At 40.0% G+C, this 17464-nt stretch overlaps 1 protein-coding gene across 2 annotated transcripts in view; it reads left to right on the forward strand.

Annotated features, from left to right (window-relative positions):
- Nucleotides 1-11491, forward strand: part of LOC115581342 (GTPase IMAP family member 8-like) — a 35405-nt gene extending 23914 nt beyond the window's left edge. The window contains exons 1-4 of one of the 2 annotated variants that reach the window (XM_030416364.1): nt 1575-1635; nt 3358-3413; nt 7221-7280; nt 7463-11491. In XM_030416364.1, coding sequence (XP_030272224.1) covers nt 3395-3413; nt 7221-7280; nt 7463-9534 — 2151 coding nt within the window. In that variant the 5' untranslated portion in view covers nt 1575-1635; nt 3358-3394 and the 3' untranslated portion in view covers nt 9535-11491. Of the gene's footprint in view, nt 1-1574; nt 1636-3357; nt 3414-7220; nt 7281-7462 lie in introns of those variants that run through there. The other variant, XM_030416363.1, reaches the window with a different exon arrangement.
- The last annotated feature ends 5973 nt before the right edge of the window (nt 11492-17464 follow it).

Below are 17464 nucleotides of genomic sequence, written 5' to 3' on the forward strand. Positions count from 1 at the left end.
AGTTGCAGCATAATGCCTAGAAAGGAGAGGATAAGAGAGGAAACAGAAAGGGAGCTACAGCAGGCAGCCCAGGGGAGCAGCTCTCTGCATCCACCAGCAGCAAGGAGGAAGAGGAAGATGAAAGGTCAGAGTCAAGAGTCATGTTCACTGTTCAGGGCATTTTAAAGCTCAGATTTTAAAGTTAAACTGTTCCTCTAATTTTACTGAAATATCTTAAAAGCTGTCCACATTTTATTTTAACTACACAGAGTGGTTTGGCTGTACTAAATTAGACATTAAGCTATTTTAGCTAATTATATTATTTTGTAACAACAAGTTATTTCTATGTTACAAGACTTGCAGTAATCTTGTATTTACCTTAATGGGCTATATTCAACCTAAAAAACAGGCTATTACTAAAACTATTATTATTCTATTCTAGGCAGCTACAGCAGGGAAGCAGTAGGCTTATTCTTTAAATCTCACACTGCTATAATAAGGCAGCCGTCAGTTCTACATGCCGCATGAAGTGCCCTCATTTTTCACTGAGCACCTGCCCCCAAAATGTCTGTGCATGCCACTGTGTTGGATATTGCTTCTGTGATTCTGGTTTTTGTTGCTCTTTGTGTTTTCCCTACATATGTTAAACCACATGGATGTTAAATAAGATGGATGAAGGTTTTTGTGGAACAAGACGTGGTGCTGTTGACCTTCATGGTTCTACCTGTTATCTGATGGATGTTTGTAGCACAGTTTGATGTAAAACTTTACTGAACACAAGAAGGAGGTAAATCTTTCACTTCCTGTTTGAGTCGTGGATCACAGTTAAAAATGTATTTTCATAGGTAGTTTTTCAAAATCTTTACCCGAAGCTGAGTATGTTAAAAGAACCTTAGGCCATTGTTTTTTTTATTAAGGCGCTCATCCTGAGTAACACTGCTGAACCTGTCTCGGGAACGTTCACCCAACTTTCATCACAGTTTCTTATCCTGAACTAATATTCTGGTTGATCTGCTTGTTTTTCAGTCTGTTTGTTTGGTGCAGATTTGCAAGATACGGCTAAACTGGCTGATGAGGAGGCTTTTTTTGTTCAAGTGAAGTGAATGAAATAATTATAAATGACAATTCACACTCACATCAAACTAGACTGTCAAAAAACTGATTTGTTGTATGATTTGTCTTAATTAATGGTCAGTTTTAAGTGTTCATGAAACTCATTGAGATACTCATAACACACACACACACACGCACACTTTTATGGTGCTGTCTTTCAGGCCTTAACTGAGGAGTGTTAATAATTAACTTAGCTGATTATCTGATGTCAGATCTGTGCCGTGTCCTGCCCAGTCTGAAGGAAAGGTTGTCCAAGGTGAGTTTGGCTTCAGTGTGATTTCTCCGATGCTCCTGGCAGCAAAGAGGACGGTGAGAACACGGAACTGAAATAGAAATTCAAATCAAATGTGTTTGATTATAAGACAATATTCTCAGACTGATGAGTGAAAACTGTTTGTTATTAATCCTCAGGTGATCGTGATTACCTGGACCAGAATCAATGCTCGTATTCGTCACCGAATAACTGAAGCTGAAAATAAAATCTACTTTCAACCACCCATGATATGAGACTGACAGGCAGAGACAGCAGCACCACACACACCGGTAAGTCATGACATGCAAACGAATTATTTCAGAATTCCAGAGAAAGATCAAACCCAAAGCTACAAAGTTTATTGATACAGGGAATATGCATTGGTGCCTTTATTAAAAATTAACAGATAAGCTGCGCTGTAAGAAGAATCAAAGTTCAGACTGAAGCTGAACACGGACGTCATGTTGAGACGAGAGCAGCTATAAAACCAAGATTACAGTCACAGATTTTATAACCTCTGATTACACTTTAACTTTATTTTACCACTCAGAGCATAAATGTTTATTATAAAGTACTTTGAAAAGGTTTACGTACAACAATATTTTCTACATAAATGTTCCACCAGATTTGATTTGATTTTAGTCTGAGATCTGTAAATTGTTTGTGATTGCACTTAATATCGGTAAGTAAATAGTTCATATTAAAAAAACTCTGTGCATTTAACAATTTTCACACAAATATCAGTTCATAATGGGATCTTGACATTTTATATCCATAAGGTCAAGGGTCAACTTCCCTGTGTAATCATTATGTTCTGCACTAATGGTCTAAACACTTGTTCAGACCATTTCTATTTGACTTGTTGTGTGTATTTTCTTCATATCTGTGACATTTTCTACAGATACACACATTAAAACTGTGGTGAAACTCAGGTTTTATGTGTATATGACTGTCTACAGGTCGTTCTCAGCTCTATTTTATCCATAAAACCGCACCTGTTTTAAAATTAGGCGCGACTCCAAATGTCTTTCTGGAGCGCGACAGTATCATGAGGAACACGAGTCATGCATCCAGTGTGGCCGGTCACCACAGGGTTGCTGCCACTCTCCTGGTGTATGACGACTGTTTTCACCCTCAATCTCACTTCTGCCCAGTAACACTTCACAACAAGGTTTACAGAATGTGAATAGAATAGTTAGTTGAGGAGTGAGTGAGGAATAAATCTGGGGCAGCCTGATGATTAATGGCTCATTAGTGAATTATTCTTGAATTACTATGATTTCAGGACTATATAGTAGACAATGATAGAGTACTAAAAAAGAGACTGGGAGAGAATATATTTATAAATCATTAGGTAACGATCAGTTCATATATCTGTGTATTAACAAACTGACCACTTTGATTATGAGTTGCTCTTCATTAACGATCAACCAACCAACGAGTTAAATGAACTGGTGACGACTCATTAATTTCTAATCAAAGCATTTTCAGTTAATCTTTTCGTGTAGAGTTGTTACTGACTAATCTCTCATTACTTAATGATCAGGAACTGAGCATTTCCTGGGAGTTCACAATTAATTCTATAATAACAGACCAGAGACTTTAGATTTCCAAAAAATATTTGAATAATTATTCTCAATATTGTGAATATTGCACAAAATAAACAGAGTATGAAAAAAAGCAGATTAACTAGAATATTAGTTCAGGATAAGAAACTATGGGGAAAGTTGGCTGAGGCAGGTTCAGCAGTGTTACTCCATCATAAAAAAAACAATGGCCAGAAGTTCTTTTAACATTCTCAGCTTTGGGTAAAGATTTTAAAAAACTAAATATATGAAAATTCTGGCACACATAACTTAACAAGGATTCATGATGAAGTGTCACCAGATAACTTTTACTGTGATTTGACTTTATATAAATCAAGCTGACTATCATGAGTTAATCATGGCTGTCTGGGTGAAACAGAGAGTTCAGTATCAGAGAACATAAATTCTGTTCCTTCTTCCCTCCAGGTGAACGAGTCTCTGAGGTTTCCAGCAGAGAGACATCATGGCGGCAGCAGGATCAGGTCAGTCCAGTCAGACTTGATTAGTCCTGATAACACTCTGTCTTATCTCTTTGTAAACATATTAACTTTGTCCTCAGATGTGCTCTATAATCTGAATGAAATGTTTCCTCTGACCAAGTCTTTAATGTGACTGTAAATACTGTTAACAAAGTTTCACTTCAACAATCATTTACTACGTATGTAAACTAGAGCTCAGGCCTGAAACTGAGACCTGAGTCTTTGACCCCATTTACACTTTTTATTTCAAGTCTCATTAGATATAAATAAAAATCCAGACTTGCCCTCCCCTCAGACCCTCCTCTCCTCTCCACACCAAAACAATGACAGAAAGCTAAAACTGAAAATCAGTGACTCTGAAAAAATACTGACATGAAGAAAAAGTCAGAAGATCGACACTGACAGACTCATTTAATTCATCAAAAACTTATGAAAAATGTATTTTTTATTTATTTTGCAACAGGACCAACTATTTGTTTCAGTGTCAGAACAACTTTCAGATAAACATATTTCAGTATGTCAGTGTTTCCTTTGTCAGTTCAGGTTTTGTTTTCAGTTACAAATTTTATGTTTTTGATTTCAAAATTAAATGCAACTGTTCTGCCTCCATATATACATACTGTACACTATGTGGACTGATTATCACACTGATACCCAGCATTTTTCTGATTTGGATCTATTGACACATGTAATCTGCAAACTAACTAGAAACTAAAGTTGCCAAATAATTATGTAAAAAGTATTTGCCTCCAAAATGTAGTGAAGTGGAAGTATAAAGTAGCAGAAAACATAAAGTACAAGTACTTCAAAATTGTTCTTAATTATTTCTTAATAATGAGTATTTAAAATAAACAAACTCGAGCCTGAATCTTTTTGCAACAACACAGTCCAAACCTACAATCTGATACTTTGTTCAGACTCATCAGGTTCAGGTTGCAAGCAGAACTCAAAGTTCATTCAACTGTCATCTACAACACAAAGTTGTACAATCAAATGTAAGTTGTCATCATTTTATGCTACACAAGAAAATCTTAATACTAATAATACATGTCAAGTACAAAAACAATCAATAAACAACAAGCATTATAAAAACAGCAGCATATTCAACAATAAAAACATTTGATAGAGCAGAGCTAAGTTAAGAGTTAATATGAACATTTAGAAACAAACATGAGGTGCAGTTGATGTAGTTAGAGTGATTAAGCTCGTTTAAAAAGATGTGTCTAAAGAGCAGTTTTGAATTTTGTAATGGCGTCCAGTAAGCGGATGTGAGGCGGGAGGTAGTTCCAGAGTTTGGGTGCAGCACGGGAGAAGGCCATCGCACCCACTGTGCTGAGTTTGATGACTGGTGGTGCCAGTAAACCTGCTGATGGAGATCGCAGGGAGCGAGAGGGGGTGTAGATTGGAAGCAGGTCCGTGAGATGAGGGGGTGATAGATTATGCAGAGCTTTAAATCTTTTATGGTGGAGTGTTGAGGATGAGTTCAGGAGCCTCACAGTCTGAGGAGTGAAGCTGCTCTGTAGTCTGGTGGTACAGCAGCAGATACTTCTGTATCTGTTGTCAGATGGCAGCAGGGTGAACAGACTGTGGCTGGGTGGCTGCTGTCTTTCAGTATCTCTGAGCTCTGTGCAGACGTCTCACTTCACTGATGTCACTGATGCTCTGTAGATGGTACCAGGGATGTTCTGGGCTCTGTAGAGCCGTCCTGTCCTGGACTGTGATGAACTGTGACAGTTTGTGATGTTTCCAGTCAAGATGCTTTCTGTTGTTCCTCTGGAAAAGTTGACCAGAATCTTGCTCTAGAATTTAGTTTGCATAGAAAGGAGAGACTTTTCTGTGCTTTTTTAACCACGGTGATGATGTGTAATGACCAAGATAGGTTCTCAGTGATGGTTATCAGCTCCTTGGTTTTACTGAGCTTGGTTTTTGATTGAGCTGTAGTGACGGGTAACATTAATATTTCAACAGCACCACTAATCTTACCAATGCTGCTTATTGATCCGGTTCTTTATAGGTACTCCTATTGGTTCTTTTTTTTCCCTTTATCATAGAAAACATGTAACAATTAAACAACAGAATAATTACTTTATTTTCTTGTACTCTATAAAAACATTCTTGAATTCTGAGCCGCGCTATTTTTAACAAATAACTATATTGTAGTATAATGTAATAATAAATCGAATAAAGTCATAAACATTTTTAACTTGTCTTAACAGCCATGTTCAACAATTCACTGTTAGTGACTCTATAATGTCTGATTAAAGAAATGTAAAACAAATTAAATTACTCACAACATAAAAAGATCCAGTGGTAACAGGATGAAAGCATCATTCAAGCTGTCGTTCAGAAAATATCTAAATTAGTATCCTAAATACTGGATGTAGTTATACTTGAGTCTGAGCGTATCTGAAGGACAGTTTGGATGATGCCGTCACTGTCAGAGTTCAAGACCACATAGCTAAACATTCAGCTGACTAATGCTTACTAACAACTCTCATGTCTGTATAATTTAATTTACTCTGTTGCTCCTGCTAACACAACATGCCTGATGTAGACGGGGACACGGGAGAGGAACTATGAGCAAGGCGGTCAAAGTGTGCATCTCTCCGTCTGTTTGTGTGTCTTTTTCAATGTTGATGTTTTGAAAGATGGCTCGCAAAAGACTGGTTGCACTAATGGCAATGAGCATCATCTGCATCGGTTCTCATGAAGTATGAACACACTTCTGAAAGTTGTCTCCCTCCGCCCCTGCACAGGACAGGCTCCCACACAGATCAGTGTTCAGGATTTGGAATAGTGAAAATTCATGATAGACGAATGGCTTCATTGTTTCAAAACTGTCAACAGCAGAATCGATAACGTTGGAGCTTATTGATACTACAGTTTTTCTAAATTCTCTATCAAGCAATAGACTGTTTTCTGTTCACCGCTCTGCAGGACTGTCTTCCTCATTATATGATCTCCCTTCGTTGTTTATAACGAGGCAGATGTTGGTGATGTCGTTCTCTTACTTCACAATAGAGTTCTCTGGATGTCTGGGAGTGCAGCCATGGGTCTACAGTGTAAACAGGAGGGGGCTGAGCTTACAGCCCTGAGGGGCTCCAGTGTTGAGCACTAATGTAGAGAAGGTGTGTCAGTCAGTCTGAAGTCCACAAACAACATACTGATGGAGCTGTTCTTATTGTCAAGGTATATAAATGCTGGGCAGAGGAATAGTTTTAGATCCAACTGTGACTGTCGGTGTCTATCTGTAGAAGGATGGTGGATCTGTCCCCTTAAGTCTCTGGTGCAGGAAGGCTGGCACCGCCACACAGGACTTGCTGGTCCACTGGCTCTTTAATCTGACATAAAAATCAACAGCCTAGTCATAACCAACGAGCTAGCATTAATAAAACATCTTGTGATTGTATACAGGCAATCTTGTGGACGCTTTTTTATCGAGCGCCCATGAATAAGAGTTATTTTATGTTACATTTGCTTTAATCAAAAAAGATGCAGAACAGGTGTGGAGGGAAAGCAGACTGGTGATGAGCACAAGACAACAGGAGGGAAAACCACACAAGAGCAGGAAATGAAAAGAACACTTGAGGGCACAATTTCAAAATAAAACAGGAAATCACAGAAACTCAAACAGGAACATGACAGAAGATATTCTTAAGAGTAGAGACGTGGTAAATCACAGTTATTAATACAAAACCTCAAAATAACTGCACATGTGAATGATGCCATTGTGTCCAAATCATGTCCATCGGAGATTACATGAAAAAGAGAGAATGACTGAAGGAATGTTTGTGTTTCTGTATCTTATAGTTACAGATGAACTTCAACCTCGTGAACGCAGGGACAGCTCTGAACGTCTGCCTCCTCACAGTGAGTCAAACTGAACTGAGTCAGAATTACTCTTGTGATTCATGAGATTTAAATTCAGTGTTAATAGTTTATCATAAGAGTTCAATGTGTTGACTGTAAATTGTTATTAGTGCAGCAGTTCTTTAATCATTTTATTTTACTTGATAAAGGAGATTAAATAATTTAACTAATGTTCTCTCCAGTGTCTGAGCTGAGGGTGGTTCTGCTGGGGAACAGCTGGTCTCAGAGGAGTTCAGTGGGGAACTTCATACTGGGAACAACTGAGTTCAACACTGAGGAAGAACCAGACCGCTGTCTGAGAGTCAGAGGACGGGTAAAGGAGAAACACATAGTTCTGATCAACACTCCAGATCTGCTGCATCCCAACATGTCTGAAGACAGACTGACAGAACATTTAGAAACCTGTGAGAGACTCTCTGATCCTGGACCTCATGTGTTCCTGCTGGTTCTACAGCCTGAAGACTTCACTGAGGAACACAAACTGAAGCTCTGCAGAGTCCTGAACCTCTTCAGTGATCAATCATTTGATCGTTCACTGGTTCTGATATCAACACCCAGAGAGGAGAGTCCAGGTCTGATGGACAAATACATGGAGCACCCGCCACTGAAAGACCTGATCAGAATGTGTGGATACAGATACTTGAAGTACATGAGTCTTGAACTTCCAGAGCTGGTGACACGTTTGGGTCAAGTTGTGAAGGAGAACGATGGAAATCACGTCAGCCACGATGTGTTTGAGGAGGAAGCTGCAGGTTTAATGATGCCACAGAGACCAAAGTCTGAAGACATCAGAGCAGCTTTAAACCTGGTTCTGTGTGGGAGGAGAGGAGCAGGGAAGACTTCAGCAGCTGAGGCCATTTTAGGTCAGACAGAGTTTCCTTCAGTCTCCAACTCATCAGAGTGTGTTCAGAGTCAGGGAGAGGTGTGTGGACGTTGGGTTTCCCTGGTGGAGCTGCCTGCCTTGTGTGGAAAACCTCAGGAGGAAGTGATGAAGGAATCACTCAGGTGTATCTCCCTCTGTGATCCTGAGGGCGTCCATGCCTTCATCCTGGTCCTACCTGTGGGTCCCCTCACTGATGAAGACAAGAAAGAGTTAAAGACAATCCAGAACACATTCAGCTCTCGAGTCAATGACTTCACCATGATTCTGTTCACTGTGGAGTCAGATCCTACAGCTCCAGCTGTTGTTGACTTCGTAACAAAGAACAGAGACATCCAGGAACTCCTTCAGAGCTGTGGACGAAGATATGTTGTTCTCAACATCAAGGACAAGCAGCAGATTCCAGAGCTGCTGGACACGGTGGATAAAATGAAAAAAGAAGGACCCAGAAGCTTCTCAAAAGACATGTTCGCTAAAGCTCTAGTGGAGAATGTTTCAAGACTTAAAGTTGAGCCGCAGAGTGAGATTGTAGGTGATGATGAACATCAGAGCAGAGAGTGTCTCAGGATGGTGCTGGTTGGGAAGTGCGGCAGTGGGAAGAGTGCAACAGCAAACACCATTTTAGGCAAGAAGCATTTCATACCCAGAATCGCCCCGAAGCCGGCGACGACGCATTGTGAGAGAGCAACAGGAGAGATCGATGGACGGCCTGTTGCTGTGGTCAACACTCCTGCGCTGTTCGATGAGACTCTATCCGATGACGAAGTTCAACAGGAGTTTCACAGATCCATCAGCATGTTGTCTCCTGGTCCTCACGTCTTCTTACTGGTGATGCAGATCGGGAACCTCACACAAAAGGATAAAGACTCGCTGGAACTGATCAAAACGGTGTTCGGCAAGACGTCCAAAGACTTCATCATCGTTATCTTCACCAGAGGAGACGAACTGGGAGATCAGTCGCTGGAGAGTTATGTCGAAAACTGTGATGATTTCGTCAAACAACTCCTGAAGGACTGTGGAGGCAGATACCAGGTGTTCAACAACAAAGATCCCACAAACCGCACACAAGTCAGAGAGCTGCTGAACAAGATTGAGACCATGGTGAAGGAAAATGGTGGCTGCTACCACGACACCGAGATGTTCCAGTGGAGAATGGAGGTGATTCAAAGGGAAGTGGAGCAAAGCAACAAGAGACAGCGTGAAGAAATACAAGAGATGAAAGCTCAGATATCTGAAATGCAACAGATGAAAGCTCAGATATCTGAAATGCAACAGAGAGCGAAACAACAAGAAGAAAGTCAGGAAGAAATGAAACGTCTGAGACAAGAACTAGAAACCAGGAAGGTCAGGACGAACAAATGCTCCATCAGCTGATGTGGAACAAAGAACACAGTAAAGTAGTTAATGAAGAGCGAGTGAGGAATGACATTATTAATGAATCACTAATTAGTAATTCCTGAAAAACTGTGATTTCAGGACTGTGTTGTCGATAATGAGGAGACACTGAAGGACAGACTGGGAGAGATCTGTGAATACTGATCACGTTATCATGAGCTGTTCCTGATCAATAAAAACCTCCTGACTCCAAGCAGCACGCAAAGATTATCTAATGATTAAGTTATTAGTACTTAATGAGCCTATTGAGGAACTACTCAGTATTATGTTTTACTTAACATGATTAATCATTATTGACAAATTACTTCATCATTAGTTACTGTTTGTGTATCTATACAGTGAAATGTAACACTTAGTAGTTCCTCAGTAGACCCATTAATTACTCATTACTTAATCATTAGTTACTGTTTGTGTGTATCTTTTAAGAGATATAATACTAGTTACTTAATAGTCTATATTTAGGGAGGATTAGTTTCCACCTCTTCTTCGCCTCCTAATCCTCCAGAAATGTAAATAAAGTGACTGAGCTGCTCGGGGAAAGATGCATTTGCCAGAAGAAGGCAAAGCCAGAGAACAGACTGTGTATTAACAGAAGAACCGACGATGAGTGCTGAGTACGGCTGCTGTGCATCATCGAGTTGTGATTTCAGACCCGTCCAAAAGATCTTAAACACATAAAATGGTGATGAAATAATTAACTAACTCTGCAATTCAGTGTGATATAGTAAAATAGCTTTTAACAATAACATATTTTGAAACAAATCTCTTTAAATGCTACTGAGCAGTTACTTAGTAGACTCATTTAAGATGTATTACTTTATCCCAAGTAACTCTTTTTCTTTCTTTTGTTTTTTTGTACCTTCAAGTAAAGTGATTCAGTGATTTTCACATGTTTGTGTAAAGTGTTTACTGGAAGTCTGACATCATCCCGTTCTGTTCTCCGGAGGTTTGGACCCATGACAGGAGGTTCTGACGGGCTTTTATCAGAACAGTACAACACAACAACAAGAGCTGCAGGAGCTCACAGGGAGAGATGAGATCACGTGTTTAATGTTTGGTGTCACATCTTTAAAACTCTTTAAAACTCTTAACATAAATCTGAAGAATGTTTTTATTGTATTCTGAAAACAAAACAACAACCTGCAGCTTTCAGAGTGTTCCTGTTATTGTGTCCACCCCCTGTCCAATCATAACAGCATGTTTCAGCTGATACAGAGTGGATCCACTGTGATCCTCTGTGATCCTCTGTGATCCACTGCTGTGTGCTGAGTGTTTGTCCAGCAGGTGGCGCTCTAACATTAATTTGAAGTCAGTTTTAGATCTTGTTTGTTTTTAACTCCTCATCTTTTGTTTGCATCACATTTAATATTGTTTAATCACGTCTAATATAAAGTCACACTTATACTTATTCTGATTTAATTTTCATTTATAAATGTAAACTTGTTTTTTTTCTTTAAAGTTTCAGCTGTAAACTCAGTTTAAACAGACAGAGAGTGAGTGAATGAAAACAGCTGTTCAGTTAATTAACATCATGTTTGTGAAGAGGACCAATGATGAGTTCCATCAGTGAAAGATTCTTGTGTAACAGAGAATTTATAAAATATCACACTATATTTTAAACATGTAGCACACGAATAAAGAAACATGTTCACAGAGTTTAACTTAGACTCCGACAACTTTATTCATCCTTTTGGGAGCATCCTTTTAATGAGCTCATCTTAACGTCTTTACTCTGATTATTATATTTTGTTTTAATATTCTGACTCTGTGAAGTAACTTGTGACTTAAACTGTCAAATAATTGAAGTATAGTTCAACATTTGACTGGTAGTGAAGTAGAAGTGGAAAGTAAAATGGAAATACTGAGTTGAAGTACTTCAGTCCACTACACATGTTGTACTGAACATGTTGGGATTTAATAAAAAGTCCAAACATTACGAGGCTCGTGATGTTCAGTTGTTGGTGACGTTGTTTGTTGTGATGTCACAGCTGCTGGAGGTGGAGCTCATTTATCTGTGTTAGTTGTAATCAATATATGGTATTTTTAAGTATAAAATATTTAAACTAAGCGTCTCTTCCCATGGAGGGTGTTTGTTCTGTCACTACCAGCTCACCTCCTCTCTCCGTCATCAGTGAGCATCCTCCGGGCTGAAGTGAGTCCCACTCCGCCTCAGTCTGCAGGTTCCATCCATCTGTCCGTCCTCCTGGAGACACAAACACAATCTGTTAACAACATCTGCTAATGTTCCACTACCAATGGCCATTTAACGGTCACTGACAGCAGACTGACTACACATTTCAACAGCTGAAATAAATCACACAGAAGAAGATATTATCTCCTCCACAACTTCTGTTGTACCAAGATCCAACACAAATATTAAAATAATGACAAAATAATGAAGTAACTGGAGTGTTTGCTGGTTAACTGCTGATGTCTGGGTTAGCTAGCTTAAATATAACGAGTCATTGAACATCAAGCTAGGAACCTAAATGAATCCTCACATCTGCAGCAGGCTCTACAACTAAATACACACGACTAATACAGTCACAGAATAATTAATAACAGTCATTAGAAGCCCTGTGAACACAACAGAATAAAAAAAAACGTTTCTACGTACTAAATGAAGATATTGACGGACTTTGACGGAGTTTGTTACAGACCGGCATGTTCCGTCTGACTGCTCATGAACTTTGGGGTTCACCACTCAAGTCTGCAGGGGCTCCACAAGATGGCGCCCGTCCCAAAGAAACGGACCCTGATCAGAACAAACTGAGAGAAGATCAATGAGTCCGCCTTCAGTTCATTACAGCACAATTAACAGTTTATAGCATTATGGTCAAAAATAGCAGCAACTCATGAAACATCACATTAACAGTGGTGATGGTAAATACTAACATACTGTACAGATCCTGCATCAGCCACCGGGACAGCTTCAGAGACATTTGAGGTGAACTGTAGTTTTCAGGGGCTCCACCAGATGTCGCCCGCAGCACAGAGAAGAGAACCTGAGCTCTGCACCTGAGCTTAAACATGAAGCTGTTTCCAAACTCTGTCAGATTTCAGACATGTTTTACAAACTTCCTCTTTGCTTATAGGCTTTATGCAACACAGTGAAAAGAGCTGCAGGCTGTCTTCTCCACTCATTGTGTTAAAGACGATTATGTTTTTTTCACACCCAGTGATGTGTGGCCCAATTATTGAAAAACACACGCTAAAGTGCCCTTTTCAGTGGCGAGAACGTGCTGTATTTTCGCCCCTGCCCTTCAAAAAGTCTGTGTAGTCTCCTCTAGCCCCCACCTTCCTGCTCCCTGCTCCTCTCACAAGCCGTTTTTAGACAGGGCACCAAGCCGCCAATCTGCTCGTCCTTTTGGCGACTCGGTCCGCAGTTTTAGACAGAGGGCGGCAAATTGGGGGTCTGCTTTTGGTCCGCCGATTTTCCGCCTCGGAGGGTACACTTATTTTCGCCTCGGCCGCTATCTAAAAACGAGGCGGCAATGTGGCGGCCTCTGCGTGAGGTGGGCGGAGGTGTCGATGACCTGCACTGTTGTGCGACCCACAGCCGGGGAGTTTAAAACCAGGAAACAGCTGATCACAGCAGTCAGTCCATCACTTCATCCACGGACATTAAGATGAGAAACTGGACAGCTGCTGAGATCCAGGAGATGCTAGCGTCTCCTCAGTCTCTGTAGCTGTTTGGTTGTGTTAGCTTGTTGTTGTGTCCGCAAGCTAAGACCGGTCGCTACTTTCAAATTAAAAGCCCCCCGCTAAGAACCCAGTTCTAAACTCCAATGGGGTGCAATGTAAAGCTCTTATTTTGAAGACAAATTTGTTGTCACTGTTCACAACCCAACTTCGAGCTTCACGTTACGTTACATGTTTACGTCTACCTCAGAGGCGACTTTTGGAAAAGAAGGAATATTACGCCTCCGTTTTAGAAAGACAGGCCAGCACATTGCCGTCCTTACCTTGGATCAAATGTGCTGCCTTTTCTATCTAAAAAGGGCTACAGACTGCTCTGTCTCCTCCGTCTGCAGCTGTCGCTGTTGAACCGTTTTAAGTGGATTTTCTTCCAAAGAAGAAACTTTTTTTTATGATATAATATATATAATATTTTATAAATGATACTGAGATTTGGTAATGATTTATTTCAACCAGTTACTCTTTCAAAAATTCAAAATTGAGCTTCCTCTTGCCTCTCGAAAATAGAGGAGGACCAACCTCCTCTGCCTCTATGGACGAGCCTCCTCTGGTGCACACCTTCACTTTACTTTCACTGTCAACTGGCTCACCTGGTGACGATGGCGCAGCGCGAGTTTCAGCAGGTGAGTAAACGACTAAAACCAGAATAATAGAATAAATCAATAAATGCAGCCTGTCTGTTAAAGTGGATACAGCTTGTTATCATCACAGTCACTTCACTAACTGAGCTGCTAACAGCTGTTTGTTCACTTCACTGACAGAATACAGACAAACCGTCAGTCCACTTTATAAATGTGGGAAATTCACACTGTCGGTAAGAAAACGATGATTGTGTTATTTGTTTGACTGCAGTCAGAGGAAGTTGTGTCGACGTTCAACTGAATAATCTCTTTAAGCTTCTATTGTTTTATTTCATGTAGGCCGAGATAATATGAAAGTCATTCAGTCATTTTAGATTGTAGGAACACAAGCCGTTGTCTCTGCATCTTAAAGTGGTCTCATTTTGGCCATGATTACCTTTAACCCAAATCAACTCCTTTGTCCAGCATATGGGACTGAAAGCCCCCGCATATCCTGGCCTGGCAAATCCTCTCCTCTCCACAAAGTGGGAAGATGTTGTTTATCTTGCTATAAACAGATCACCAGAGATCTTCTTTGTAATTCACAACGACAAAGCACATCTGGTCTGTTCCTCTTCCTCCAAAGAAGATGAACCCCTGTTCCTCAGGTCAAACAAGGTCAAGCCCGATGGAGTTTTCTTTGGTCACACCAAAAGGAAGAAGGACTGGTTTCTAACATAGATGTGGTGATTTAAGATGTTTTACTAATCTACGTGTCTCTTCCTCTGGAACAGTCTCCAGTGGGGGAAGGCTTAATGGGAAACCTAATCTGTGTGTTCTTCTCCTCACATGCCCAACTGTTATTTACGACCGTTGTTGTTCCTGGGTCTGACATACCAATCCAATTTCAGTCTTCTGTTCTCACCCAAAAGTTCTAAATAACAAATAAACTACATCTCAATTTCTTAAATTTAACGGATCCCGAAATAGAGTAAGAACGTCATTCAACAGATCTTTCTTATGTTCTTGTGAAGCCCAAATGAAGTTTATTACTCAATAAGTTTGAGGTCAACAGAAACCCCCTCCCCTTTGTCGACGGAGGAGAGATTTGAAGATCATCATTCCTTGTGTAATACTTGTATTATTTACCAGTTAAATGTCTGATATGTTTTGTTAAAGATAGAACTACAAGGAATATGTATAAGTCCTTGGTTCTACTGTGTGTTGTATACTTTATTGTCATATGTTGTATACTTAAGTGCTTCATGTCTTAATCAGGTTATAATTCTCTTGAATGACAAATGATCATTATCATGTTGCATCTTTTCATAAAGACAAAAGTTCGACTTTTAAGATGGTGAAGTTTTGGGAAGGTTAAAACACGATTTCAAAATGTTAAATACAATAGTATAGTTAGATTAACTTTTGGGAGCCTCAACTCAGATCACAGGAGGTGTGACACTGTCAGCCGGCCCCTGCTGCAGGTCATTAAAACAGACACTCTCGGACAAGCTCTCTCTCCCTGTCCTCTTCTCCCCCTGCTTCTTCTCCTTCTTCTTTTCTCTTCACTTCTTTGTTTTTCATTTTTATTTTTATTTTTAAAGTAATCTTTACTTTTATTTTTGCAACCAGCTAAGACAAGCGAATTGAATCCCTACTTTAAGTATTTACTTTTATTCAAGCTTTTAATAGAACAGATTCTTTTCTTTTTGATTTTATACTGTTAAAGTATCACCGCCTGATTCAGAAGAAGTTGAATTAGTTTCAGAATCAGAACTTGAGTACCACTATTTGAAACCATCAAGAAAAGTCTTTTTCAAGACTGTGATCATCTGATGAAGAACGTTGCAAGCCTTGCAAAGAGTCCAACGAAAGAGACTTTGTGTGCTCCCAGCCGAGACCGACTCTGCCCCCAGCGCTCCCAAGGCGGAAAACCCGCTGGGCCTTCGGACCAAGAGTTCCTCAACAGAGTACCGGCCTTCCCTCTGGCTACTGGACCGACGCGCCGTGCTGTGGTCCAACCCAGAACTCTCAAAGAGACCAAGCTTCTGTGCCTCCTGACGCCCAGACAAAACAGGCTGAACGTCTTCATACAGCTGGATCCACACACGTGAGAATGAGTGGTGTCTAAAGTTCTGACTTCTGTCTAAAGCTCTGACTTCTGTCCAAAGCTCTGACTTCTGTCTAAAGTTCTAACCTCTATCCTATGAACTTAAGAAAGTTGAGGTAGGGTCTCGTTAGTATTAAAAGATTACTCCCGTAATATTTAATATATAAAAACCCGACCCTTTAACTTTACCATCTGCCGACGGTCACACGACTTTATTACTTTCCTAAATGCAGTCTTTACATTTTCTGTTATCTGTTGTTCGTCTAAAATTGTCATGTCTTTTATTTTACCCAAATTATTTAGTCAATAAACATATAATCGTTTGTCTTTGTCTGGAACTTAATTTTAATGTGGAGAACCGATGGATACGTGCAAAGAATTCACTACTTCAGAATATTTAGACTGAATAAATTGATTTTGAATGGACTCTAACTGTCTAAGCCAACTTGTACAGTTAAGTGTTTGGAATAATGTCCTCCGGATTATTCCAATAACTAAACACGGAGGTGGTGCCCCTTTAACGAGTGTAATATTAATTGCCAGTGATTAATAATCATATATATATCAAAGTAGTGTGTGAGCAGTGTCTCCTACATTATATATTTATGGTGCTGCCCATGTCAGGACCACATACCATAGTATCCTACATTATTATTATGGTGCCCCGTGTGAGGCCACCTGAAAACCACGGTTCTCTGCATTAAATTAAGTACAGACAAACATTGGTTGTAATAATCAAAACCCAAGCTGTTTTAATATCGTCTGACTGTCCACCGAGTGATTAGTGTGATACTAAGCTTTTTTTTTATATTCCTGACTGCATACACCTTGAATTGTGCATGAACCTAAAACTTCGCTGAGCTTTAAAAGTTGCTTAAGATAAAATTAATGTGTATGAATGTTGCATTGTAACCAGATCTGTGAGCGATAAGAAAGCCTTCCAACATCGCTTATGTTGGAATGAGTGTGCCCAGGTCCTGCGTGTCACCAGGCCTGTGAGTTAGAGGCTGTTTAGAGCCACCGCGCGTTATTGTTTGGTCCGGATGCTGCGTGTTACCAGGTTCGTGACTAATTGCATGCAGAAGTATCACTGTACACTTTTTGATAATCGATTTGGATAAGTCATTTCTGCTGCGCTGTGCCAGAGGATCGATTTTATCCCTAAGTTAAATTGCTATCGGCCTGCGATGCTCCAGCGATATGTTTAATTTGCTTAGACCCTCGAGTGTTCTGATTAGAGTAGCTAACTAAACAGAAGACAGCTGTTTTAACAGTGAGGTTGTTCGTTAAGGTATCACTCTGTGTAGTGTAATACCAAGATCGGTTGCCATGGCAACAATCCTGTCAAGAAGACAGTGTATTTTGACTGTGTAAAGGCGACGAAATCCCTTTCTCAAGTCCATATTGCGAAAATACCAGTAAAGAAAAGCAATGCTTGTAGCTGGTTAAAAGAAAAAGTTTAGGCCGTGAAAAAGGGGCGAAGAAATCCCCCTACCGGTTTAAATTGTGAAATCCAAAGTAAATGGATAAAATGCTTGCT

This window comes from Sparus aurata, chromosome 5 (assembly GCF_900880675.1).
Source record: "Sparus aurata chromosome 5, fSpaAur1.1, whole genome shotgun sequence".
Classification (NCBI taxonomy): Eukaryota; Metazoa; Chordata; class Actinopteri; order Spariformes; family Sparidae; genus Sparus; species Sparus aurata.